This window comes from Chlorocebus sabaeus, chromosome 10 (assembly GCF_047675955.1).
Source record: "Chlorocebus sabaeus isolate Y175 chromosome 10, mChlSab1.0.hap1, whole genome shotgun sequence".
NCBI lineage: Eukaryota > Metazoa > Chordata > Mammalia > Primates > Cercopithecidae > Chlorocebus > Chlorocebus sabaeus.
Genome location: NC_132913.1, coordinates 125,700,599 through 125,728,060, shown reverse-complemented (window position 1 = coordinate 125,728,060; position 27,462 = coordinate 125,700,599). Strand labels below are relative to the sequence as shown.

The following is a 27,462-nucleotide window of genomic DNA, read 5'->3' as shown; positions in this document are numbered from 1 at the left end:
GATAGCAAATTGTGCCATTGTCACTAAATCCCTTTATGAACACACAAAAGAATATCTTGACCAACTCCTCACTCCCACCCCAGATCTTTATGGTGCTTTCTCTCACCTAAAACATGTGTTATTACAGGCCCCCGCTTTAGGCCTTCCAAACCCCCTAAGACCTTTTAATCTATATTTACACAGTTCTCATAATCAGGTCCTTGGACTATTAGCCGAACCCATGGCAAACTCCCTCCAACCAGTGGTATATTTTTCAAAACAACTAGACCCCATTTATAAAACCTGGCCCCCTTGCTTAAACATTTTGGCCACAACAGCATCAATAATTATCTCTGAGGCACAAAATCTCACGTTTTATGAACCTCTTCAGGTATTTTCTTCTCACAGTCTACAAGATATGCTCAGCCATAAGGTGCTCACCTCCAGCTCATCCTCTCGCATGCAAGCCCTATTTTCAACTCTCCTTCAACCCTCTAACTCTCTTCATAGATGCTCCCTGACTAACCCCGCCACTCTTTACTTTCAACACCGATTTTAGACCCCAATCAACAGTCACGCTCTGATCTAACTGAAAGTTCTCTATGTATCACCGCCTTACTTGTACTCACATAAAAGGAGCCCCAGATTGGTTTATAGATGGAAGCACATCAAAAAACTCCAAGCAGAATATGCCATCATTGAAAGGCTATCATGATGATATCCACTGTCTCCCACCTAGAAAGCCATAGAGGCTGCCCCCTTGCCTTTGGGCACATCCTCCCAACAAGCAGAATTAGTTGCCCTAATAAGAGCACTAACTCTAGCAAAAAACACACAAGTGAATATATACACCGCTTCTAAATATGCCTGTAACATTGTCCATTCCAATGCCCAAATTTTGAGTGAGTAGGGCTATCTCACAGCTAAAAGAACCCCTATAATTAATGGAAAACGTATCCATCCTCTATTAAAGGCAGCTGTACTTCCAGAAAAGGTTGTGGTTATCCATTGTAAAGGACATCAATCAGACAAAAGCCACATTTCTTTAGGAAACCGTGAGGCTGACTATTGGGCAAAACACACCTCAACCAACCACCCAATTCCCCAACACTTATTTCTCCTCACACAACATGTCCCCTCCTTTAATCCAGAACACCAAACGCAACAACTAATCACAGTGGGGACACAATTTAAACCCCCATACTGGTTCGTACAAAACAAATCAGTCCTACTTGACCCTGAAAAAACAATTCTTCTATCGGTCATTCACAACCTCTTCTACACTAGCCATTCCCCTCTGCAGCATTTCTTAAGTTCCCGTATACACATAACCCCAGATACAAAGAAACAGTTAAAAGCCATTTCCCGTCAATGCTTTATTTGTAAAAAAGCTTCACCCCACTTCAACACTAGACCCCCTTCTTTCCTAATCCATCAAGCCAAGCGACACCTTCCAGAACAGGACTGGCAAATTGGTTTTACCCATATGCCCCCAGTAAAAAGTGTTCGATTTCTTTTAGTTCTGGTTGATACCTTCTTGGGATGGGTCGAGGCCTTTCCCACAACCAACAAACGAGCTTCTACTGTACAGATTAATAATAGAAATCATCCCCAGCTTCGGGGTACCTCTGTCTTTTCAATCTGATAAAGGCCCTGAATTCATTTCTCAAATTATTCAAACACTTGCACAAGCCCTACAAATCGCCTGGAAGTTGCACCTCCCCCCTCCACCTCAATCTTCAGGAAAGGTTGAAGAAATGAATGGCATTCTACAAAAACACCCTCACCAGGTACCCACACCAAACACATAAAGACTGGGTTACACTTTTGCCTTTAGCCCTTCTAAAAATTCAGGTGCTCCAACGTAAATCTCTAATGCTCAGCCCCTTTGAACTCATGTATGGGAGACCATTTGCCCCTTCTGCTCCACCTCAGGGTCAGGCCCCACCTCCACCAACCCCTCTCATTTCCCCTCTTGTACTTACCATCTGCCATTTCATTTGGAAATATGCTGACAAACACCTGCCACAACCCATCGCCGATTCCTCTAATCCCTTCCTACAGCCAGGAGACTGGGTTCTGGTAAAAGATCCCAGTCCTACCCCTAAATTCCCCCTTCACACCTAAATGTTTGATGACCTTACCAGATCATCCTTACCACATCCACAGCAGCAAAACTCCAGGGACTCCCCAACTGGTTTCATTGTACTTCTCTCAAGAAAACAGACTTCCCTTCACCACATACCCAAACAACCAAGTCTAAAACCCCTTCAGCCTTCTCTTGTGTCTCCCAGGACCCACTTCCCTTTCCCTCACCTGAATCCCCGAGGAAAAGGAGGAGAAATCTACATAAGCCACTTATATCTCTTTCTCTCCCAAACTTTCATCACTTCCTAACTAATCTTGTTACACACCTTCAGTGGTACCCTTATGAAGCTCCCATTATACATCCTGATCAGCTCATTACTGCTCTATGGGAACTTTAGGTAATTGTCTGTGAGATGGCCATGATCCTGCTGGTTAAGTTCAAAGAATTTTCCAGGACTTTACTCCTACCCAAATAACTTTTTTCTCTTTTTGCTTGTTTCTTTCAATATAAATTCCCTAATCACATCAACCTCATCAATACAACCACTCCTCATTGGTCTCAAACTAGAACGCTCTATAAACCTTACACAATCTCTCTTGAGGCAAGCTAACTCTTCCTTTGCTCTGGAGTGCTGGATGTGTTTATCGCTGTCTTCCTTAGCTTACACAGCCCTTCCTACATTCCTTCATGACCTTTTAACAGGAAACACAACTCTACAAACTCCAAAAAGGAGCTTCCTTTTTTGAAAGCGCTGACACTCTGGTCGGTGATTATCCCACTTTAAGGCCAATCAGGCCAACAAATTATTTCAAACCTATGATAACTCCCTACAGTGCCTTAAGCCCCATGGCCCTCCCATCGAAGGGTCCATAACTAAACACAACGGCCTCTTACAACAAGCCTCACTTCGCTTTTCAGCCTTGGAAGGAAATTTCCCTGTAGGGTCCTTAACATCTAACCTATGCAACTGAACTATCATTGTTAAACACCCTTCTGACCATCAAACTAACCAGGTTAACTACCAAGCATCACCTGAAGCAAATGGAGCATTTCTGCAGCTGGCTCGTTTGACAGCCTCTCCCTCAGTCAATGCCTCTGGCCTAAACTGTACTGCTCCTAGTGCCCATCTTTTTCCGTGGCTCAATATCAATGCTGCAACATCTGAACGCATTAATCTGTAAAAAATAACTCTTCCTATACCTCTAGTATAGTAGGTGTCTCCCTGACCTCCTCCTTGTCCACTTGGAGTAATGAACCACAGGAAAGAACAAACACCTCATCTTTAATTCACTTATTTTCTGTCCACGTCTCCGCTTGTATTTACAACAAAGGCTTGTTATTTTTGTGTGGCCTCAACACATATATCTTAGCCTCCCCACCAACTAGACCAGAACCTGTACCCTAGTTTATCTTTCTCCCTCCATTGGACTAGTTCCTCCTAATCAATCTTTACCTGTTCCATCCATCCAATATGTTAGGAAGAGGAGGGTCATCCACGTTATTCCTTTAATGGCTGCCCTAGGTATAATCTCCAGGCTTGGGTTGGGAGCAAGTGGATTTGTCACCTGTTTAACATACTTGGAAGCTCTTTCAACAGAACTGCAGAGTTCGTTAGAAGATATGGCCCAAAGCCTAATAAGAGTCCACGACCAACTAGACTCTTTGGCTGGAGTGGTCCTCCAAAATAGATGGGAATTAGATGTTATAACATCTGAAAAAGGGGACCTCTGCTTCTCATTGGGTAAAAAAATGTTGCTTCTATCTCAACCAATCAGGTCCAGTAAGAGACGCTACTAAAAAAACTTAAAGAAAGGGCTAAGGCCGGGCGCGGTGGCTCACGCCTGTAATCCCAGCACTTTGGGAGGCTGAGGCGGGCGGATCATGAGGTCAGGAGATCAAGACCATCCTGGCCAACACAGTGAAACTCCGTCTCTACTAAAAAATACAAAAAATTAGCTGGGCGTGGTGGCGGGCGCCTGTAGCCAACACAGTGAAACCCCGTCTCTACTAAAAAATACAAAAAATTAGCTGGGCATGGTGGCGGGCGCCTGTAGTCCCAGCTACTGGGGAGGCTGAGGCAGAATGGCGTGAACCCGGGAGGCGGAGCTTGCAGTGAGCCAAGATCGCACCACTGCACTCCAGCCTGGGGGACAGAGCGAGACTCCGTCTCAAAAAAAAAAAAAAAAAAAAAAAAAAAAAAAAAAAAAAAAGGGCTAAAAAGCTAAGAGAATAGTAAGACAACCAAATAAATTCTTGGTTTTAAAACAAAGTCCTAACATGGTCATCCCATTCCTGGGCCCTCTCCTAAAAATATGCCTAGGAATAATGTTCTTACCTGCTTAATTAACCTTTTTCAAAGATTTTTAACCAGCAGGATCATGGCCATCTCACAGACAATTACCCAAAAATATCTACAGACAGCGTTACTCCTACAATCAATCTGAAACCAAAGAACTCTCTGCTCGCTCCCCCAGCAGGAAGTAGCCAGAAAAAATGTGCTGCCCCTAGTCCTTTTCATAACTGTAGAGACTGGATTGACAGAGCAGGAGCATCACCATCCTGGACAAACACCACCATTCTAAGTTCCCCTTTATTAAAAAACCACCTAAATCCCACCCCAAAACATCAGCCTAATGGCTAATGTCAGCATAATCGGAAGCATTCCAACCCTAAGATAAACCCCTCTTCAACGAGAAACATGCTAATCCCGAAATAGCCTCCCCTCCAACCAGAGACATTCCAACCCTGCAATAAACTTTCCCCCACTTCCAAAACCCTTAAGTATCCTTATTCTGTAAGAGAGAATGCTTAGTCTGTAAGAGAGAGTGCTCCTGATCAAAATTGGCCAGAATCCCCTCTCAGGTTTATTCTCTGAAATAAACCTGTCTTTGACTATTGAGCCGCGTTTTGTATTCCTTTCCTCTTTAACTCTTACAAGCATTGTTACTTGAGTGTTTCTGCTGTAATGGAGGAGGCAGCATGAAGATCTCAAAGTGTTGCTAGTGAGAAGCCATGTAGATGAGAGGCATGAAGCCTTGTTGGGCTCCCTCCATGTCCTACAGCCAGAGAGGGCAAGAAACACATCTGACCTGGAATGAATTGGGCTGAACTCTTTGCATAGAGGGAGACCACATAACCTGGGGAACCTGGGTAAAGGGTATTGGAACGGAAGCTAAGATTTGGGTTTGTGTTAGTTGATTTGCGGAAACATTTATGGAAACGGGGCTTTGCTCTGGACTGGATGTCAGGAAGAGGAGGATTCCATGACTGGATATCTTGATGAAGCTTATCTAGATGGCAGAAGGACTAGACAAAGGCTAAACATGTAATGGTAAAGAAGCAGCAATCACTCTTACTGGCCAAGACGAGGGAAGTTTGGTCACTTTTGCGGCTTGGACAGTGTTCCTGTTTTGTCTATGTTCAGACTTGATTACACAGTGGTCTGTTTTTTTGGTCTTGATCTGTATTATGGCCTGATGTTGGTGTTTTATGAAATTGTCCATATTCAAAGAGAACACCCAGGACTAGCTGTTTGTGCCAGACCAACCCGAAGTCCTGGCTGCAGAACCAGGCCAGGTCCCCGATGTCAGTGGCCGCCTTTCTCTTTATAGCCATAGAGGGGGACACCATCATGGAGGAGTCCCTCTTCTCTGCTCCCCACAGAGACCAGTGGGTGCAGACAGGTCAGGGAATGCCTCCTTTCCCTCCAGCATCTTTTGGGGTTTCCGTCCTGACGCCCAGGACCACTCCATCCAAGCCTCGGTCTTTCAGCCTCTAAAACAGGCCAGGAACCAGGCACACCGTGGTGAAAGGACGAGCCGAAGAGATGGCAAGAGCACCAGAAAGCCTTCCCAGGCATCAGGGGCTGCCCTTGGATTGACAGGACAGGCCTTCTTGGACAGGAACTCAACGAAACTTGACAGAAATCGGACACCCCGGCCAAGGCAAAAGCACGACGGGCCCGGGATTCGCCAAGGCGGGAAACACCGCAGGGCCCAGGCGACACCGCCTGCCGGGCTCGCAGTCCGGGCGGGCGGGGTCTAGGCGCATGCGCACTGCCCCGCCCCTCCCGCCGCCCCGCCGCTCCCGCCGCCCCGCCCCGCCCGCGCGCAGCCCTCTGGGGCGGCCGGGCCACGCCACGCGCGGATTGGTGGCGTCCGGGGCTCTCCCTGCAGGTGACTGAAGGCGCCGGCAGCCCCTGCGTGTCGCCCGCCTGCCGCCGCCGCCCGCCCGGGGTGTGGAGCCCCGCCGCTACTCGCGGGCTGAGCGTCTGCCGCTGCTGCCGTCGCCGCCCAGCCTCGGCCATGGACCTGTTTGGGGACCTGCCGGAGCCCGAGCGCTCGCCGCGCCCGGCTGCCGGTAAGCGGCGTTGCCGCCGGGCAGGCCAGGGAAGGGAGGGCGGGCGGGATGGCGGCGGCCTGAGGCCTGGGGCGGCTGAGGCGGTGCCCGCGCTGGGAGGCGGCGGGCGGCGCGGGCAGCACGGGACCTGCTCCTGCCTGGCCCGGCCCCGTCCGGCCCACTGGCCGCCCCGCGAGAGGCCCAGTTGCTCGCGGAGCTCGGGGAGGCCGCTCCGCCATTTTCGCTACGCAGGAAGGAAAGGGCAGCGTCGCCCCGGCCACAGCCCCTCTGCGTGGCGGTGGAAGGCCCTGGCGCGGCGGCGTGGGCCGACCCGAGGGACCAGCTCTGAACGCCCGGCGGCCCTGCGGACCCCCGTGCCACACGATTCCACCCGCGGCCCGGGCTGCCCTGCGCGCCGCCAGCCCTCGGCTTCCGGGCCGCGCTTCACCCGCGGGCTGTGGAACGGCCGCGTTCAGGGCCGGTGCAAGTTCAGGGGCTTGGCGTTTTTTTGCACAGGAGATTGAATTAATCACCATCTTAATCCTTCGCGTTTTTGAAGCCTGGAAGACAGGATGCCTCCTCCACCATCCTGTGATTTTGTGATAATTAACAGTAGTTTGGTTTTTTTTTTCCTGGACCACGGGAAGTTCCCCCTCTCCCTAAAGTTAAGGGGTCCGCTCATCTGCTGAGCCCTGGCCCCTGCCAGTGGGAGGCCCTGTCGGCTGTGGTTTGAGCTCAGCATCCTAGCAGCGTGAAACGGCCCGGGTTAATCCCTGCGTCCCGTGGGTTACAGTCTCCGGGTTTCATTTGTCAAAACGCGTGAATATTTCATATGCAAGAGTTCCAGCTTGATGTTGTAGTTTAGGGCCTTATTACCAAACTTAACTTGGGGGCAGAAAACCTGGAAAACTTAAGACATTCAGATTTCCAGGCCCACCTCAGCCCCAATAAATCCGAATCCCTGAGAGTGGGGTTTTCGAATCTGTTACTGAATCCCCAGGCCAACCCAGCGGGGACTGGAGACCAGTGGTTTGGGAACTGCTGTTGTAGGGCAGACGGAGGTGAGTAAGGCCCAGCCTTCGCTTTCTAAGAGCTGCTTTCTGAAGGGTGCTAATTACGGTAATTAAAACTGGCAAAAGTTAATGACTGTGGGAAATGCTGAGGACTCTTGAGGAGGGATTGTCGCGCACCGAGAGACTGGGGAAGGAGGCAGTGTTTGAATTAAGCTTCTAAGGATGAGCAGCCTTGTGATTTGCGGTAATTCTGGTCAAGAAAACATTTTATTTTATTTTATTTTTTGAGACGGAGTCTCGCTCTTGTCCAGGCTGGAGTGCAACGGCGAGATCTCAGCTCACTGCAACCTCCAGGTTCAGACAATTCTCCTGCCTCAGCCTCCCTCGTAGCTGAGATTATAAGCTCCGATCACCACACCTGGCTAAATTTTGTATTTTTAGTAGAGACGGGGTTTCACTATGTTGGGTAGGCTGGTTGAACTCCTGACCTCAGGTGATCCGCCCGCCTCGGCCTAAAGTGCCGGGATTACAGGTGTGAGCCAACGCGCCCTGCCCTCACTGACCATTCTGATGGTACAGAGCATCTCAGTAACTGATCCTGGGGTCTTTGAACTTGACTCAGCCACTCATTTTCAAAATAACCACGGTTCTAGCTGTGGGTAAAAATTGACATTATGTAGCAGTCTTTTTTCTCTGCTGGTGGAGTATAATTTCTATCAATATATTTGGAGCAGTGTTTGGATTCACCAGTGTGCCTGTAAACCTATGAGTTTTAAAGTCTCCCTTGCCTTTTACCTGCAATTAGGTTCTGCTCGGGGGTAGGCTCCCTTTGCTGACAAAAAACCTGGCAACTCAAAATCTCTTAAGGTGGCACGTTAGCAGCCTTTTGCTAGATACAGTGGGAAAGGTACGTCCTGTAGCCGTTTTTTCCAAACTCAGTTTCCAACCTCGACTGAGCTGAAAGGGTGGCAGAGGGGGTGCATGGTGTTTAAACTGCCGACCCCCCGAAAATGGATTGATTAACTGCTCCCCATCTGCCAGGAGGACCCTGACAATTGTCAACAGGTCCTGCTTGGCTGAGTGTATTTTTTAAAATAGCTTTAAAACGAAGAAGATCTCAGAATTTGTAGATGATTGGAAGCTGAGAGGGATTAAGTACTAAAATGAGTGACAATTGGGATCCACAGTTATCATTGCAGGCAGTTAGCTACAAACAACAAGATGAGATTTGACAGGTTAAAATCGTTTGTACAGGAACAGAATCTGGTTTCACATACTTGTGAAAATACTGTGATTTTAAAAAAATACCATACTTTGAATAAATCGTATTGATTGCTAAAGTGAATGGAGTAATGAGCGTACACTGTGCATCATGACCCTCACACATGATATGTGGGTACCAGAAATCTCTAATGCAGTGAACAATAAAAGACCTAGTTATTTTCACAGAGCGCAATAACAGGAAATGTAACCAGACTATTTGGTTTAGAATCCAACTCTTCACTTACTAACTCTTGCCTTCTGTGGCTATTCCTACATCTGTAAAAAGGGGTGACACTTCCCACTGTTACTGTACAAATCAGTACAGTATGTATGGTGCTGCACATGGTGTGGGGTAGAATGTATCATGTTTTATAGATGTTAGCCAGGTTTATTATTTTTGAGATAGCCTCATTTTGTTGCCCAGGCTGGAGTGCAGTGACACAAACACAGCCCACTGCAGTCTCGACCTCCCCGGGCACAGGTGATTCTTCCACCTCAGCCTCCTGGGTAGCTGGGACTACAGGTGTGCACCACCACAGCCAGCTAATTTGTGTATGTTTTGTAGAGATGAGGCTTTGCCACGTTGCCCAGGATGCTCTCGAACTCCTGGGGCTCAAGTGTTTTGCCCACCTTGGCCCTCCCAGAGTTCTGGGATTACAGGTGTAAGCCACTGTGCCTGGCTGAGCCATTAACAGGTGTTTAAAAGTGGAAAAATGCAATCTTAAATGAATTATGGGAAAGCACTAAGTGTCCAAAGGGTGAATACTACACTGCTTATATCACATCAAATGCATTAATATTTTGTTTAGATCTTTTTATTTTTGTGTTAAACATTGCAGCTAATGTTTCCACCCCAAACCTCTTAAATTTTTATAATCTGGAAAGATACATAGAATGCACTAAACGTTTCAGGTATTTTGCTAAATTAGTAGTTTTATCAAGCCCTTAAAAGTTTTAATTGCTGAGTGAATCAAGTTTTTTAAAGGAGATATATATATATATTAAAAAAACCTAAAAAAAAGAAGTGTGTGTTCATATCAGGGAGAAATGGAACTTTTCTATGTCATACCCATGAAAGTGCCAACTTGATGTCTTTAGGATTGGCAACTTGTATTTGACAATCCGTATATGTCAGTTACAGATGTCGTGGTTTAAAATTGCTTTGCCAGTGACTTGGTTTCACTTTTATAGGGTGGTTCTTTTACTTGTTTGGTTGCTACACCAGTACATTAAAAAATGATGGTCAGTTGTTGAGGATGAAGTAAAATATTTGCTTGCCACACCATCTTAAAAATACTTTTTAAAACATTGGAGGCTGGGCTCGATGGCTCATACTTGTAATCCCAGCGCTTTGAGGGGTCAAGGCATGAGGATGGCTTGAGGCCAGAAATTTGAGAAGAGCCTGGCGCAACATCGTGAGACCCCTGTCTCTACAATTAAAAAATAAATGAATATTTGAACATAAAATAAAGGTTAAGGTATTACAGGAAAACAGATTAATTGTAAAACTACAGGGTTGAACAAGAAAAAAGTCATAAAATAAAGTGAATTTGACTATGTAAAAATTTAAAATTTCTGCAGGACAAATGATAGTATAAAGGCAAAAGACAGAGAAAATATTTACAATATACTTACTAAGGGTATGAGAAAGGCTCACAAAATTAATAGGAAAAAATAAAACCCACTAGAAAAATGGTCAAAGGATGTATTCTACCGGTCCAGAGGTAAGGGATACAAATGGCCCATCAACAGAAAGTTGCTGAGGAACTAGTTACCTTTTCACCTATCAGATTAGCAACAATTGGTAACATTGGTGAATGTGTAGAGAAATAGACATTCTCATAAAGTGTTTTGGGAGTGAAAATTACAACTTTTTGGGGAACAAATTTTAGCTTCTGTAAGATTTAAACTAATATTCTTTGACGAGCAGTCTAGCATATTAAGCAGGAATACATGTATCAGGTTGTTGATTGTGGCGTCACTTGTCATGTGAAGAACTGGGAAAAGCTTGAACCCATCAGTAGGATCTGGTCGAAGGAGTGCAGATGCTTCGCATATGTTGCTGTTGCAGAGAATGAATTAGACTCGAGTGTGTTGGCCTGGAGCATGCCTTGATGGGTTGTGTGAACAGTATATCTGGAGTATTGTGTAGAGTATGACTCTGTCTTCTACAAATTAAAATGCATGTATCCATGTACATGAGCATTAAGGAAAATGGAAAGGATATACTAAACTCCTACTGTGGTTGAGGAGTGTGGTAGAACCCATCCCCTTTTTCTGATAATACCTGTGTGGTGTTTGGAGAACACCTGGATTTTTTTTATAGTTGAAAAGAAAATTGAGGTATAAAAAACAGTTCAAGCAAAATATTTTAACATTCTTTTTTAACTTTATTGGATATAGCAACCTTTAACCTGAATATGATCAACCCAAGGGTATTTTTCTCAGCATAGTATATAACTTCCAGTAGACTTAGCTCCAGAATGTAGATAACTGGGATGGGGGTGGGGGGGTAGTTCTAGGTGAGATTAACTATGAATAATAAACATTTTTAGTCTTGTCTTCTCATTAGGGTTCTAGTATTTTTAAGATTGGGGGAGGGGCCTCTTCCAAATTTTTAGGTCAGGGTCACACTTTGTCCAATGATTGCAAGCTCCCAGTGCTTTGAATTTCAGTTTATTCAAAATAGAATGTAAGGGCCTGGAGCAGTGGGTCACACCTGTAATCCCAGCACTTTGGGATGCTGAGGCAGGAAGATTGCTTGAGTACAGAAATTCGTGACCAACCTGGGCAACATAGTGAGACCCTGTCTCTACAAAATATTTAAAAATTAGCTGGGCATGGTGGTGTATGCCTGTAGTTACAGCTACTCGGGAGTCTGACAAGGGAGGATTGCTTGAGCCAAGAAGGGTGAGGCTGCAGTGAGCTGTGATCACACCACTGCACTCCAACCTAGCTCACAGAGCAAGACTCTTGTCTCAATTAAAAAAAAAAAAGAATCAGCCAAGTGCGGTGGCTCAAGCCTGTAATCCCAGCACTTTGGGAGGCCGAGGCGGGCGGATCACGAGGTCAGGAGATTGAGACCATCCTAGCTTAACACTCTGAAACCCCGTCTCTACTAAAAAATACAAAAAAACTAGCCGGGCGAGGTGGCAGGCGCCTGTAGTCCCAGCTACTCGGGAGGCTGAGGCAGGAGAATGGTGTAAACCCGGGAGGCGGAGCTTGCAGTGAGCTGAGGTCCAGCCACTGTACTCCAGCCTGGGCGACAAAGCGAGACTCCGTCTCAAAAAAAAAAAAAAAAAAAAAAATCTAAGGTTTTGGCTAATTGGTAGTTTCCTTATGTATCTATGACCTATAGATTTTTATTTTTTTTTAAGAATCCGTGTATAAACTTCTAAGATCCTTTTGATGATGCAAAAGATATTTCCAGAGATTTTATACAATCTCAGGATTATCATACGATTGTTGTAAGGGTAAAATGAGTTGATGTTTGTGAAGTTTCTGGAAGAGTGCCCATGTATGGAGGCAGCATAGTACCTCACTAAGAGCATGGACTGCATGGGTTTGAATCCCCATTCCACTCCTTACTGGCTCTGTAATCTTGGATGGGTAATTGACCTCAGTGCCTAAGTTTTTAAATCAGTGAATAATAATAGTACCTATCTCATAAGAATTAAATGAGTTAAGATGTATAGAGCTCTTAGAATAGTGCCTGACAGGCAGGTAGTATTATCATTTTTAGAAGCCATTCCCAGTTGTGGCCAGCAAAATGTAAGATAGTCTCATTGTGTTTAATTGAAATACTTCTCATAGTATTCCAGAGTGAGAAAGAAGGTGATAGGCAGTTCTCTGGGGATGGGGCTCAGTTTGGGGCACCATCTGATTGAATTGTAGCCAAAGGAGAGGGGGCCAGGCTAGTATTAATACTAAGCTGGAAGTTGCATTGTGAGGAATGCTTGCAAGAACTGAAAATGTATTTATTACCTGGGTAAAAGAAGACTTCCCCCATTGTACAGTGACAATGGAAAGACCTGATTTAGACGGGCAAGTTAATTCAAAAATTAAAATATGATCTGGTACAAGTGGAAGAGTTGTTTGCTCTTCAGGTTGGGCTGTTACCTGTAAATGTCCCCTCCCTTGTCCTAAGACATCTGGCTCTGTGACCCCACTGAATGCAGCGTGATTGTCTGGATCATCTCATGTGGTTTTGAGTCTGTCCGGAGAACGGGCGTTTTGATTGTTAGATCCAGTGTCGTTTGGGCAAAAGTGTCCTACTTCGAGATATTAGGAATTCTTGTAAGTGGATTAATACATTGAGTAATGGTTATCCTAAATACTTTTTTTGTGAGGTGGGGACAGAGTTTGGTTTTGTCCTCCAGGCTAGAGTGCAGTGGCACTATCTCAGCTCATGGCAACCTCCGCCTCCCAGGTTCAAGCTATTTTCCTGCTTCAGCCTCCCAAGTAACTGGGGCTACAGTTACCCGCCACCACGCCTAGCTAATTTTTGTTTTTCTGGGAGAGACAGGGTTTCGCCATGTTGGTCACTCTCATCTCGAACTCCTGACCTCAGTCCTGACCTTGGCCTCCCAAAGTGCTGGAATTACAGGTGTGAGCCACCACGCCTGGCCATACTAAATACTTTTTAATGGCTTTCTTCTGTTTCTTGTATACTTGTAGAGTCTTTATGTCACTTGTAAGAAAAGTGAAAGTATTTGCAATTCCTTAATTTGTTTAGGGTCATCCTGAGAGATGAGAATATATTTTCCCGTTTGTATTAGGGATATAAAGCAAAATAGTTATTTTTTGTTAACTCAGGAATTTCTTGTGTATTTTAGGTACTTCTGACCCAAAGACCCTGGGAGAAATTTCATTCCCTTAAGTTTATAAATTTTAATTAAAGCTTTTGTGTTTAAAAGAAGAAAGTTGATACCCAGCTCATTTCTAAAGGGAGGCAAAAAGATGATATGGATGAGCCTCTCGGGGGATATAAATTTATTTGTTTAAGTGAATTGGTGTTTGGCCTTGCACAGTAGCTCACACCTGTAATCCCAGCACTTTGGGAGGCTGGGATGGGTCCTCAAGCGTGGACCCCTTGAGGCCAGGAGTTTGAGACCAGCCTGGCCAACGTGGTGAAACCCTGTCTCTACTAAAAATACAAAAATTAGGACGAGCATGGTGGCTCACACCTGTAATCCCAGCACTTTGGGAGGCTGAGGCAGGCAGAACACTTGGTCAAGAGTTCAAGACTAGCCTGGTCAATATGGTGAGACCATATCTCTACTAAAAATACAAAAATTATTTGGGGCGTGGTGGTGTGCACCTGTAATCTCAGCTACTCAGGAGGCTGGAGCAAGAGAATCGCTTGAACCCGGTGGCGGAGGCAGTGAGCTGAGATCACATTACTGCACTCCAGCCTGGGCAACAGAGTGAGACTCAGTCCCCCCCAAAAAAAAAAAGTGATTTGATTTTTAAGTGAGTACTTTTTTTTTTTTTTGAGACAGGGTCTCATTGTGTTGCCTAGGCTGGAGTGGCCCAGTCATGGCTTGCTGCAGCCTTGGCCTCCCTGGGCTCAGGTGATCCTCCCACCTCAGCCTCCTGAGTAGCTTGGACTATAGGCGCCTGCCACCACACCTGGCTAATTTTTGTACTTTTTTATAGACATTTTTTTGCCATGTTGCCCAGACTGGTCTTGAACTTCGGGGCTCAAGCAGTCCTCCCACCTCAGCCTCCCAAAGTGTTGGGTTTATAGGCATGAGCCACTGCGTCTGGCTTAAATGAGCACATCTTTATACTTGAACTCTGAGGAACAAGAGGTGGGATAAAGCCGATGTGTTTGGTTGGTGTGTTGAATTTTGCAGGAGGTGAACATGTATACTTCTAATTTGGATTCTTGTGTGCCAGTTCAGATATCTAATAGCTTGAATAGAATTTCAGGAAAAAGCTGGATAATAAGGAATGGTGGTTAAATTTTATGTGGAAAAAGATAATTGGGCGTAAAACATTTAAGACATACGTTTGGAATGTAAATCTTCACATTTTTTGTTAAAAGAGTTTCCTGACTTTCTCCTGAGGCTGTCTTTGATTACCTGAAACTCCTTATTTTCTCCAAAGCTATTTATTGAATCAGGCACTATGCTGGGGCTAGGGACACCAGGTTCCAACAGATTTTCTTCCCTTGCAGAATGTTACTGAAATAGGATTTTTACAAACTTGTAGGTCTTTGAAGGTTCCTCCCCTCTTCCCCCGCCCCCAAATTTCTGAACGTCCATCTTGAAGTCCTAAGTATTGTTTTCTTGGTCTAGAATCAGTTTTTTGCTTCCCAGGATTCTATTTTAAAGAAAGACTTTTAAATGTTTCATGCTTTCAGTAATGAAATTATCAAGAAAATACTTGTTTTCCTCAAAATACTCAGTGGCCCTGAAAATGCCTGTTAGGGCATCATTCATTGCTTTTATGTTGACTGCAACTGTTGGAAACAGATGCCCAGATTTAAAAAGCTGCTAAGAAAATATTTTTTAAAAAATTGTCCAACAGGAAGGAGAAAATTAGAATCTAATAGCAAACTTGTCTCAAAGCAGGGGAGACCACATGATCTTCCTCTTTGAAAATCTGTCCTGGGTGAAGGCCATATGCTCTCTAAACAGCTTTTCTGTGTTTTAGGGAAAGAAGCTCAGAAAGGACCCCTGCTCTTTGATGACCTCCCTCCGGCCAGCAGTACTGACTCAGGTACAGTCTTCAGGCTCTCCCAGGTGTGTGTCAACGTCTCTACTCATCCTGGGATTGTAGTTGTCTCAATCTTTTTCCCTTTCCCCCATTTTCAACACACAGATGTTTTAGGTGTTGGACTGTCTTTAAGTTTTGAATCCATGGCATCAGGTAAGGCAGAAAAATCTGCTAGTCGCTAGCCCTGAGAAGTACTGCAAGAAAATGTGGAGCAGTTTTCTCTGGTTCATTTGAGTATTTATTTTACTACCTGAAATACAGTTTAACTTTTTAAGGCAGATTTTTATTTCCTTTGAAATAATAGGACTTTAAAATAGGTTCAAGATATTATTCACCGCAGTATGAGTTGCCACTGGATTGACGCGAGAGTTTTGAGTTTATTTCAGTAACCTACATAGGTGTCCTGGTGGGATGGATTCTGAAACTTCAGCCTTAGGTATTTTTTGTGGGCTCACTAAGTGTTCTGCTGTGTTTCAGGATCAGGGGGACCTTTGCTTTTTGATGATCTCCCACCCGCTAGCAGTGGCGATTCAGGTAAGTGGTAGGAAAAAAAATCCAAGGTGCTGGTGGAAATAATACATAGTATTTTAGTCTTCTGTGAAATTTATGTATAGGTTTTAACAGGATTTTGGATGCCATTAAGTCATACAGTATAAGGTTTACTAAAACTATAAACAGGCACATTAATTGGAAGCACAAAGATAAGATAATACTATATTACTTTCTGGTGATATTAACTTCTTGAGGTTCAGATTGTTGGAACTGCCTTTAAGAATTAAGAGTTCACTAATTTACTCTTAACTTTGTTATTAATATTTTTTTAAAATTCAGAGTTCATTATTCTGATTTGCCTTGTTAAACAGAGTGCTTGACCCAAATGTATCAAGGCTAGTAGCATTGGCTCTACCTTTTCCTGAACATGTTCCTTTACATGTCCTTATTAAGTAGAAGGGAAGAGTAGAGCAGATTCCCGTTGCCATTGTGGTAAAGGTATGATTCTGTCTCAGGAGAACTTACGTGGAACTCTTCTGGTTGGGGAAGGTGAGGGTTAGGAGAAGTTGGGAGATAGATGGTGTGGGGCAGTGGGGATGCAGATAGTCCCATTTCATATGCAGGTATATTTTCTATATTTTAGAAAAAGTACTATAGTCATCTTACATAAGAATTCTCAATCTTCAGGGCTATAGACCCATACCAAAAAATTGCAGCATCCTCACACTCGCAGTGTAGCCTGAAACCTTCCCAATAAAGATAGTACCCTTAGTTGTAATGAAAGTTAGTATGTTCTGGCTGGGTGTGGTGGCCCATGCCTATAATCCCAGCACTTTGGGAGGCCAAGGTGGGTAGATCACTTGAGGTCAGGAGTTCAAGACCAGCCCGGCCAACATGGTGAAACCCCGTCTCTACTAAAAATACAAAAATTAGCTGGGTATGGTGGCACGTGCCTGTAGTCCCAGCTACTCAGGAGGCTGAGGCAGGAGAGTCGCTTGAACCCGGGAGGCGGAGGTTGCAGTGAGCTGAGATCATGCAATTGCACTCCAGCCTGGGTGACAGAGCGACACTGTCTCCAAAAAAAACGAAAGTTAATATGTTTAAAGAAGGCTATTAAGGGATTTAATAAAAGAAATGAAGATACAGCATAGCTGTCTCTTATCTACAGGACAAAAGACAATAAAGTAGTAACAATTTAGAAGATTTACATAACACGATTAGCAAGCTTGATTTTTTGGATATATAATCTTGGGTCTAATGTTTTAGATTTCTTGAGAAGATAACACATTCTTTTTTGTTTTTTCTTGAGATGGAGTCTTGCACTCTCACCCAGGCTGGAGTGCAGTGGCGTGATCTCAGCTCACTGCAACCTCCACCTCCCGGGTTTAAGTGATTCTCCTGCCTCAAGCCTCCTGAGTAGCTGGGACTACAGGCGTGCGCCACCATGCCCGGCTCATTTTTGTATTAGTGGAGATGGGATTTCACCATATTGGCCAGGCTGACTTTGTGATCCGCCCACCTTGGCCTCCCAAAGTACTGGGATTATAGGCGTGAGCCACTGCACCCTGCCGATAACACATTCTTTTTCCTTTTTCTTTTTTTTGAGATGGAATCTCGCACTGCCGCCCAGGTTGGAGTGCTGTGGCACAATCTCAGCTCACTGCAAGCTCCGCCTCCCGGGTTCATGCCATTCTGCCACCTCAGCCTCCTAAGTAGCTGGGACTACGGGCGCCTGCCACCATGCGCAGCTAATTTTTTTTGTATTTTTAGTAGAGATGGGGTTTTACCGTGTTAGCCAGGATGGTTTCCATCTCCTGACCTCATGATCTGCCTGCCTCAGCCTCCCGAAGTGCTGGGATTATGGGTGTGAGCCACCTTGCCTGGCCCGATGATACATTCTTAAGCAGGCAGGAACCACTTACAAAAGTTAATTATGTACTAAACCATAAAATAAGCCTCAATAATCTGTTTCTTGTACAGACTACATTCTCTGACTACAGTGTAATTTGCTTAGAAGTCAATAACAAAGCTGTAAGGTGTCTTTTTGAAATTTTATTCTTTCCTTTTCTTTCCTTTTTTTTTTTTTTTTGAGACAGAGTATCACTCTGTTGGCAGGCTGGAGTACAATGTCACGATCTCAGCTCACTGCAACCTCTACCTCCCAGGTTCAAGTTCCTATCTCAGCCTCCCGAGTAGCTGGGACTACAGGTGCATGCCATCACACCCAGCTAATTTTTGTATTTTTTTTTTTTTTTTTTTTTTTTTTTTTTTTTGAGACGGAGTCTCGCTCTGTCGCCCAGGCTGGAGTGCAGTGGCCGGATCTCAGCTCACTGCAAGCTCCGCCTCCCGGGTTCACGCCATTCTCCCGCCTCAGCCTCCCGAGTAGCTGGGACTACAGGCGCCACCACCTCGCCCGGCTAGTTTTTTGTATTTTTTAGTAGAGACGGGGTTTCATCGTGTTAGCCAGGATGGTCTCGATCTCCTGACCTCGTGATCCACCCGTCTCGGCCTCCCAAAGTGCTGGGATTACAGGCTTGAGCCACCGCGCCCGGCCAATTTTTGTATTTTTAGTAGAGACGGGATTTCACTATGTTGGCCAGGATGGTCTCAATACCTTGACCTCATGATCCGCCTGCCTCTGCCTCCCAAAGTGCCGGGATGACAGGCATGAGCCACTGCGCCTGGCCTTTTTCTTTTTTTTTTTTTTTTTTTGAGGTGGAGGCTCGCTCTGTCTCCTAGGCTGGAGTGCAGTGGTGAGATCTCATCTCACTGCAGCCTCCTGGGTTCCAGTGAGTCTCATGCCTCAGCCTCCCGAGTAGCTGGAATTACAGGCACTACCACACCCGGCTAATTTTTTGTATTTTCAGTAGAGACCCGGTTTCGCCATGTTGGTCAGGCTTGTCTTGAACTTCTGACCTTAGATGATTTGCCCGTCTCAGCCTCCCAAAGTGCTGGGATGACAGGCGTGAGTCACCACACCTGGCCATCTGTTTTGGAATTTTAAAGGAAGATAGTTTCATATCCATTCGGAGAAAACGGGAACCCACACAGTAAGCCACAGGACACTAATGGGGACCTTTGGGAGAGATACTGTTGGAAACATCTGTGTTGCATTTTGCAGGGTGCATATGTGTATCATGTTACACTGTTGCAGAAATAGGTGCTTGTGCAAGTAATTTACTCTTCTTGAGGGCAGGAACATTTTCATTACCTTTTCCTCAGCACTAAGAAATGTCTGACACAAGGAGTTCGAGGCCAGCCTGCCCAACATGGTGAAACCTCATCTCTACTAAAAATAGAAAAATTAACTGGGTGTGATGGTGCACGCCTGTAGGCTGAGGCAGGAGAATCGCTTGAACCCGGGAGGTGGAGGTTGTAGTGAGCTGAGGTTGTGTCACTGCACTCCAGCCTGGGCGACAGAGTAGACTCTGTCTCAGAAAAAAAAAAAAGACACCTTGTGTTTACAAAAAAATTAAAAAATTAGCTGGGTGTGGTGGTTCCTGCTTTCAGTCCCAGCTGCTCAGGAGGCTGAGGCGGGAGGATCACTTGAACACAGGAGTCAGAGGCTGCAGTAAACTATGATCATGCCATTGCGATCTAGTCTGTGTGACAGAATGAGACCCTGTCTCAAAAACAAAAAGAAAAAGAAATGTCTGGCAAAGAGTAGGTGGAGTAAGTACGTAAGTACTTGCATCCTTTTTTTTTTTTTTTTTTTTTTGAAGAGAAGCGTCTCACTACTTTGCCCAGGCAGGTCTCAAATGCCTGGGCTGAAGTGATCCTCCTGCCTCAGTCTCCGGAAGTAGCTGTGACTACAGGCGTGTGCCACTGCATCTGGCTATTGCATACTTTTATACCTAAATGCAGAGAACATTTCAAGTCATTTATTAGGACAACAGCTGCCCTTATTGGAGATTGATGTGTTAGGCACTGTAACAAATGCTCTTCTTACCTGTGCTCACCCATTTTCAAACGTCCCTCTGAGATGACAGTATTCTTACCATGTTACACATAGGTGAAGACAGCTGAGACTGAAAAGTTAAGTTGCACACTCTTTGAAACTTGACTTTTCTGATTTCAAACACATATACACTGCAGATTCCTTTAGCTCTGGCTTTGAGTACAGATTCATCCTTTTGCTAGTGGGAACAGCTGTGGCAACCCTATTTTGCCTTTGAAAGAATGTATTACAGTTCTTAAAGGCTGCCATTTACCTCATTTTGAGTCTTTTTGGGTACTACTTTTTGGAACTTGTTTAGGATATGTTAGTTTGCTTACAGATTTTGTAAGTGTTTGTTTAACACTAAGAGCCTGTGGATATAAAAACATGTATATGCTACAGGCCAAAAAAATATATATTTTTACCACTAGGAAAAGTCTTTTACAAACCCCTTCAGCAGGGTCAGTTTGACTCAGGGCCTAGATCTTTATGTTCTCTCACTGTGGGGACCTGCCCCCACCCCCTGCACCACCATGAAGACACAACTCCTGGGTCCACCTGTGTCTGCCAGACCTTGCTTGAAATGACCTTGTCTTTGAGTGCTAGGATGAAGCCCAGTCTGCTAGTGACTTTTTCCAACAGTCTACAGCTGTGTTTCTGTCCGGCTTTTACTTTATTTCCAGGTTCTCTTGCCCCGTCAATATCCCAGATGGTAAAGAATGAAGGGAAAGGAGCAAAGAGAAAAACCTCCGAGGAAGAGAAGAATGGCAGTGAAGAGCTTGTGGAAAAGAAAGTTTGTAAAGGTTTTCAGACAGTTTGAAAACAAATGTATTAGACTTCATATTTTAAAACAACCCAGAGCAAAACCAGTTTCAGCTTTCTAATAATACTTTCTTTTTATGTCTGTATTTAAGAAATGAGTAGGGTTCCCTTTTTGCAAATGAATTTCCAAGTTTCTCTGTGCTTTCTCCTACTTTTCATGTACTTCTATCTCTGATCCTACCTTTGATCAGATAGGAAACCTACATTTGTTCCTCAAGAGTTAAAAAATACAGGTGGTTTTTTTCTTAGTCTTCTGCAGTGAATGGTTAGTTTTTGACCACCTAGTGTCTCTCTGACTTCCAATCTTTTTTCGCAGTTTGTCGATTAGTGCTTTGAATTACGTGATTTAGCTTTGTAGGCAGCTTCCCTAAGCCTGGAAAAAGCCGTTGAAATTTGTAGTCAGTTGTGTACCTTGTCAAAGTTAGTGGGGAAGAAAACGAAAAGAATTAACTAAAGAGAATAAATACTTCAGTTGGTGTACTAAAGTATTCTTGAGCTGTGGAATTTTCTTTCTTTCTTTTTTGAGACGGAGTCTCACTCTATCACCTGGCCTGGAGTGCAAGTGGTGCGATCTCTGCTCACTGCAAGTGCTACCTCCTGCCTCCGGGGTTCACGCCATACTCCTGCCTCAGCCTTCCCGAGTAGCTGGGACTACAGGCACCCACCACCACACCCGGCTAATTTTTTTTTTTTTTTTTGAGACGGAGTCTCGCTCTGTCGCCCAGGCTGGAGTGCAGTGGCGCAATCTCGGCTCACTGCAAGCTCCGCCTCCCGGGTTCACGCCATTCTCCTGCCTCAGCCTCCCGAGTAGCTGGGACTACAGGCACCCGCCACTGCGCCTGGCTAATTTTTTTCTATTTTTTAGTAGAGACGGGGTTTCACCATGGTCTTGATCTCCTGACCTTGTGATCCGCCCGCCTCGGCCTCCCAAAGTGCTGGGATTACAGGCGTGAGCCACTGCGCCCGGCCCACCCGGCTAATTTTTTGTATTTTTAGTAGAGACAGGATTTCACTATGTTAGCCTGGATGGTCTCGATCTCCTGACCTCGTGATCTGCCCACCTTGGCCTCCCAAAGTGCCGGGGTTACAGGTGTGAGCCACAACGCCCGGCCCGAGCTGTGGGATTTTCATTGACTGCATTGTCCTTTGCCACAAATTGTCTTAGTGAAAGCTGTACGATGCAGGCAGAGGTATTGAAAAAACCCACTTGTAGCTTTGCTGGGAAGATGTCATCTTCAGTTTAGCTTGTCCATTCCCAGAGGACAGCTCTTCACAGTGTTTATTATTTGGCATTAGTTATCAGAAAATGAGCTTAAATGAGCCTAACCATTAAATGTAAATAGATCTCTGCCTGCATTGGAATCTTTTATCTTTTTCTTCCTCAGTTGAAGTAAAAGCAACCAATCCTACTGTTTGTTCAAATTCTTCACCAGCGTTGAGCATGGAAATACGTATTTTCAGGGCATCTTACAGGGCTTTTGAGACAAACTCTGCTGACTTGCATTTGTCCTTATTCAATTATCACAAGACTAATTTGCACGTGATCCTTTCCCCTGATTTGAACCTCACTTCTCTGGGATGGCAGCACATCCCTTGCCCTGGTGCTTTGACTTATACCCTAGACAGAATTGTTTTGTGCTCACTGACTCCTCATTCGTGTCCCTGTGCAACCTCTTAGAGCTCACCCTGTCCAACAGTGCTCTGATTTTAGTTATAGATTTGCAGCTGGGAAGATGCCTTAAGGGGTATTGCTTATTTGTTTGCACCATTAGGATATTGTTGAGTGAGACAGTCATAGTTCCCTCTCATTTGCTCTGGGACTAGGGTTTCCAGCGGGTTGGGCACAGTTTTGTATTGGCTTTTTTGTTCTCTTTTCCTTAGCCTCTTCGGTGATCTTTGGTCTGAAGGGCTATGTGGCTGAGCGGAAGGGTGAGAGGGAGGAGATGCAGGATGCCCACGTCATCCTGAACGACATCACCGAGGAGTGTAGGCCCCCATCATCCCTCATGTGAGTCTCATGTGGTAGGAAGCCCAGCCGGCATTAACATCTCCTGGGTTCTGACTGGCATTTTGGACTAGCTAGTATGTATTTACTAGAAAGACTAACACATCACTTGATTGTACATCAATGATTCTCAGCTGGGGTTGATTTTGCTCCCCGCCCAGGAGACATTTGTCAGTGTTTGGGTACATTTTTGTCACAGTGCGGGAGGGAGTTGTTACTGGTGTCTGGTGGGTAGAGACTAGGGATGCTGCTGAGCATCTTAGCAGCGCAGGGCAGCCCCACAACAGAGAACTGTTTAGCCTGGGATGTCAGTAGTGTCGCGGTTGAGCAGCTCAGCGGGAGACGATGGTCCGTGGCAGGGCTCTGCAGCGTGTGTTACTCCTTACCAGCAACTGAGCTGCTTCTGGCAGAGAATATTTTTATTCCATGACCTAGAAGATAAGAGTTGGAAGCCACTAATTAATCAAGGAGAGCTAGTACAGATAATCAGGGCCCAGGAAGAACAAAAGTCAAAATGATGTCAAGGAAATGACAGACAATGAAAAATTAGCTGCAACTATACAAACTAAAATGAAGCCTTCTGGATAAGCTCTTGGGCCTGGAGAAAAAGAAACCAGAAGGTAGGACATGAAGTTGGCTGTTAATATACATTATAGTACATATTTAATAATATATATTACACAGGTTACATAATTCAGAATTACATAATAAATACATTACGTACGTTTATTGACACCAGTTGGTCATTAACATACAGCGTGCTGGAGTCATTTGGGCTCATGGCGTTTGTCCTGAGAGGTCTACTCATGAAGATGAGGTGATGGCTGCTGCAGAGCGGCTGATCATATGTGGAGGGGACGGTATACACACCCTTTGAGACAAGGTCTTGCTGTCTCGCTCAGGCTGGAGTACAGTGGCACAATTCTGGCTCCCTGCAGGCTTGACTCCTAGGCTTAAGCAGTCCTCCCACCTCAGCGTCCTGAGTAGCTGGGACCATAGGCATGTGCCACCACAGCCAGCTAATTTTTTGAATTTTTTTATAGAGGCAGTGTCTCCTTAAGTTGCTAAGGCTTGTCTCAAACTCCTGGGCTCAAGCCATCCTCCCACCTTGGCCTCCCAAAGTGCTGGGATTACTCGCATGAGCCACCATACCCAGCCTGGGATTTGCATTAAAACCAGGAAAAAGGACCTCTGGAGCCCAAGAAGGCAGATCCTTTGAGTGTAAATTTAATTGGGAACACTAAATCATGCCTTGCAAATAACAGGCAGTAAGATAACAGCTCTGAGTTATAAACCAGATGAGGTTTTTTTCTTATGACTCAGGATGTCCTAAATTGAAAAGGAATTCCAAAAAATTTGAAAGAAAAGCAGCTCTTTAGAATAAAGGTCGTTTCTCATAGGCATTTTTTTTTTCTTGAAATAGTTTATTCGATGTCTTTTATTCCATATATGAGGGTTTTCTGGCAAAACTTGGGAATAGGAATAAGAGTAGTAAGAGGTTTTTAAAATGAGATATTTAAAATTTATTTGAGTAACAATTCTGTAATATCCTCCCTGTTCTTATACAATCACGTGCTGAATGACATCATCAAGTCATTGATGGACTGCATATATGATGGTGCTCCCATAAGATTACAAATTTTGTAGAGATGGGGTCTCACTATGTTGCCCAGGCTGGTCTTGAACTCCTGGCCTCAAGTGATCCTCCTGCCTTGGCCATCTCCCAAAGTGTTGGGATTAACAGGTGTGAGCTGCTGTGTTTGGCCATAATACCATGTTTACTGTACCTTTTCTATGTTAAGGTATGCTTAAATACACAAATACTACCATACTACCGTTATGTTACAACTGCCTTGGTATTTCGTGCAGTAGCATGCTGCACAGTTTAGCCTAGAAGCAATTAGGCTCTGCCATGTATGTAGCTTAGGTGTGTAGTAAGCTACACTATCTCAGTTTGTGTAAATACGTTCTGTGATGTTCACACAACAAAATCACTTAATAGCACATTTCTGTTGTTAAGTGATGCATAACTGTTTTTGACTTTCGATATATGACTTGATCTGTTTTTTTTGTTTGTTTGTTTTTAGACGGAGTCTTGCTCTGTCACCCAGGCTGAAGTGTAGTGGTGCAATCTCGGCTTACTGCAAGCTCCGCCTACCGTGTTCACACCATTCTCCTGCCTCAGCCTCCCGAGTAGCTGGGACTACAGGCGCCTGCCACCATGCCTGGCTAATTTTTTTATGTTTTTAGTAGAGACAGGGTTTCACCATGTTAGCCAGGATGGTCTTGATCTCCTGACCTCGTGATCTACCCGCCTTGGCCTCCCAAAGTGCTGGGATTACAGGCGTGAGCCACCACACCTGGCCCACACACAAGTATTTTTTTAAAAAAAAAAAAAAAGATAAAATGCTGTGAAAGTTACTTAAATGTTTGTCTCAGTTAAAGCCTTTTTTTCCCCCATTCATAACAGTGTGACTGGTATCTTACCAGTGTGACTTCCTCTGACTTATTAATGTTCACTCTTTGAGATGAAATTTAAAAGCTTTAATGGAAAAGTGTGGTTTTCGCTGTGAGAATTTGATTAACTCTCAATTCATTATTTCAGTACTCGGGTTTCATATTTTGCTGTTTTTGATGGACATGGAGGAATTCGAGCCTCAAAATTTGCCGCACAGAATTTGCATCAGAACTTAATCAGAAAATTTCCTAAAGGTGAGACTGAGAATGAAATCAGTTGGTACTCATTTTGGTTATTGCTGTTTGGATGGCTGTATGAAGCAGTCAGATGTGTCATTTTGGCTTTAGCAGAGAATCATTGATGAGTCTTAAAAGAGTGGTGCTGAGGAGTGGACTCCACGGTTTCCAGGCATAGCGGCCATGCGGGTGTGACTTCGGGTGGCACTTCTTATGATTCTGAGCGATAGGCACCTTTTGTGAATTGTCTTTGGGTTCAGTTAGTGTCTTGCCTTTATTGGAAAACTAGTAAAACCAACTTCAAATGGTACTGTGTTATATGTGAGGAAACAGAGATTGTTCTGGCTGGGCACGGTGGCTCACACAGCACTTTGGGAGGCCAAGGCCAGAAGATACCTCAAGCCCAGGAGTTTGAGACCAGCCTGGCAACATAGGGAGACTCCATCTCTACCAAAAAAAAAAAACTAACTAACTGGACATGGTGGTATGCACCTGTGGTCCCAGCTGCTCAGGAGGCTGTGGTGGGAGGATTATCTGAACCCCAGGAGGTTTAGGCTGCAGCGAACCACAATTGTACCATTGCACTCCAGCCTGGGTGACAGAGTGATACCCAGTCTCAGAAAAAAATTTTTTTTAAAGAAATGGGGATTGTTCTTAATCATGCTTAAAAATCAGTTGATATGCAGAAATTACAAAAACAAAATGGCTGGCCCTGGTGTCTCAGGCCTGTAATCCCAGCATTTGGGAGGCCGAGGTGGGTGGAACACGAGGTCAGGAGTTCGAGACCAGCCTGGCCAATGTGGTGAAACCCCGTCTCTACTAAAGATATAAAAATTAGGCTGGTGTGGTCGCGCACGCCTGTATTCCCAGCTACTCGGGAGGCTAAGGCAGAAGAATTGCTTGAACCTGGGAGGCGGAGGTTGCAGTGAGCTGAGATCGCACCACTGTATTCCAGCCTGGTGACAGAACAAGACTCCGTCTCAAAAAAACCACAAAAAGCAAAACAAAATTACAGTGGGAGGAGGATAATCTTCCCTCCTTGAGAGATTGTTTTCTTTTGGCCCTTTTGTAACAGGAGATGTAATCAGTGTAGAGAAAACCGTGAAGAGATGCCTTTTGGACACTTTCAAGCATACGGATGAAGAGTTCCTTAAACAAGCTTCCAGCCAGTAAGTATAACTTGAAAAGTTTGAGTGGACTGTGCGCGGTGTTTTCCTAATAGCATTTCAGTCTTCTGATGTGGTTTGACACTATTGCTCACTGTCTGAAAAGTGCCTAGTACTCAGTAAGCCCCTATAACCATTAGCTAAATCTAAAACAGGAAAAAAGCAAGTATCAAGGAAATGGTCCATTTTGAAATATAAGATACTTCCCATTCAACTCTGGAAATTAGTCCCAAAGTGCTAGGCTGTTGGTGGTGACTGTGTTTCTGATGTGTTTCCCTCCAGGAAGCCTGCCTGGAAAGATGGGTCCACTGCCACGTGTGTTCTGGCTGTAGACAACATTCTTTATATTGCCAACCTCGGAGATAGTCGGGTATGTGGCTCTGGAGCCACCCACTTAGATGACAATACGTTGTATGGGGAAAAGACTTTAGCAAGTACTTGTTGAATAAGATTAAAATGATGATGTCTGGTTGAAACCTTTCTTCTTCCGGGGTTGCTGCAGAGTGTTCTGCTGCGGTTCAACTTCTGGGTAAGGGAACAGCAGCCCAGCTTGAGGCCATTTGTTCTCTGGGGAGACTTACGCCCTGTGATAGACTTGTGCTTTAAAACCCAGATCCTGTCTTTTTTGTTTCTTTTTTCCTCCCGTGGTTTGTGTGTGTGATGCTGTGGATCAGAATGTAATCAGTATGTAAGTAGCCTAGATCTTCTTTTATTTCATTTCTCTGACCTTAGACAGTAATGAATGAAAAGCTTTAACCCCTGCCTCTCAGTTACTGTGATTTCAGAGTAACTCGAAAGCTGTAGCTAGAAAATAACAGATGAGCTGCCATTCATCCCCTGAGCCCAGTCCCTAGCTGAGGGAGAAAGCCCAGGGTGTTGTTCCCCCTGGTGACAGCCATGGGGATGCTGTAAAGCCTAGAGGGTGCTGCTGTGGAACGCTG

At 44.8% G+C, this 27,462-nt stretch overlaps 1 protein-coding gene across 2 annotated transcripts in view; it reads left to right on the top strand.

The window, feature by feature from the left end:
* The first annotated feature begins 6,186 nt into the window (after positions 1–6,186).
* The window catches only part of ILKAP (ILK associated serine/threonine phosphatase), a 33,984-nt gene continuing 12,708 nt past the window's right edge, over positions 6,187–27,462 (top strand). Inside the window, exons 1-8 of one of the 2 annotated variants that reach the window (XM_007966844.3) lie at positions 6,187–6,427; positions 15,343–15,408; positions 15,883–15,939; positions 20,518–20,637; positions 22,538–22,664; positions 25,267–25,373; positions 26,431–26,524; positions 26,804–26,891. In XM_007966844.3, the coding sequence (XP_007965035.3) occupies positions 6,373–6,427; positions 15,343–15,408; positions 15,883–15,939; positions 20,518–20,637; positions 22,538–22,664; positions 25,267–25,373; positions 26,431–26,524; positions 26,804–26,891 (714 nt within the window). In that variant the 5' untranslated portion in view covers positions 6,187–6,372. Of the gene's footprint in view, positions 6,428–15,342; positions 15,432–15,882; positions 15,940–20,517; positions 20,638–22,537; positions 22,665–25,266; positions 25,374–26,430; positions 26,525–26,803; positions 26,892–27,462 lie in introns of both variants that reach the window. The other variant, XM_038001301.2, reaches the window with a different exon arrangement.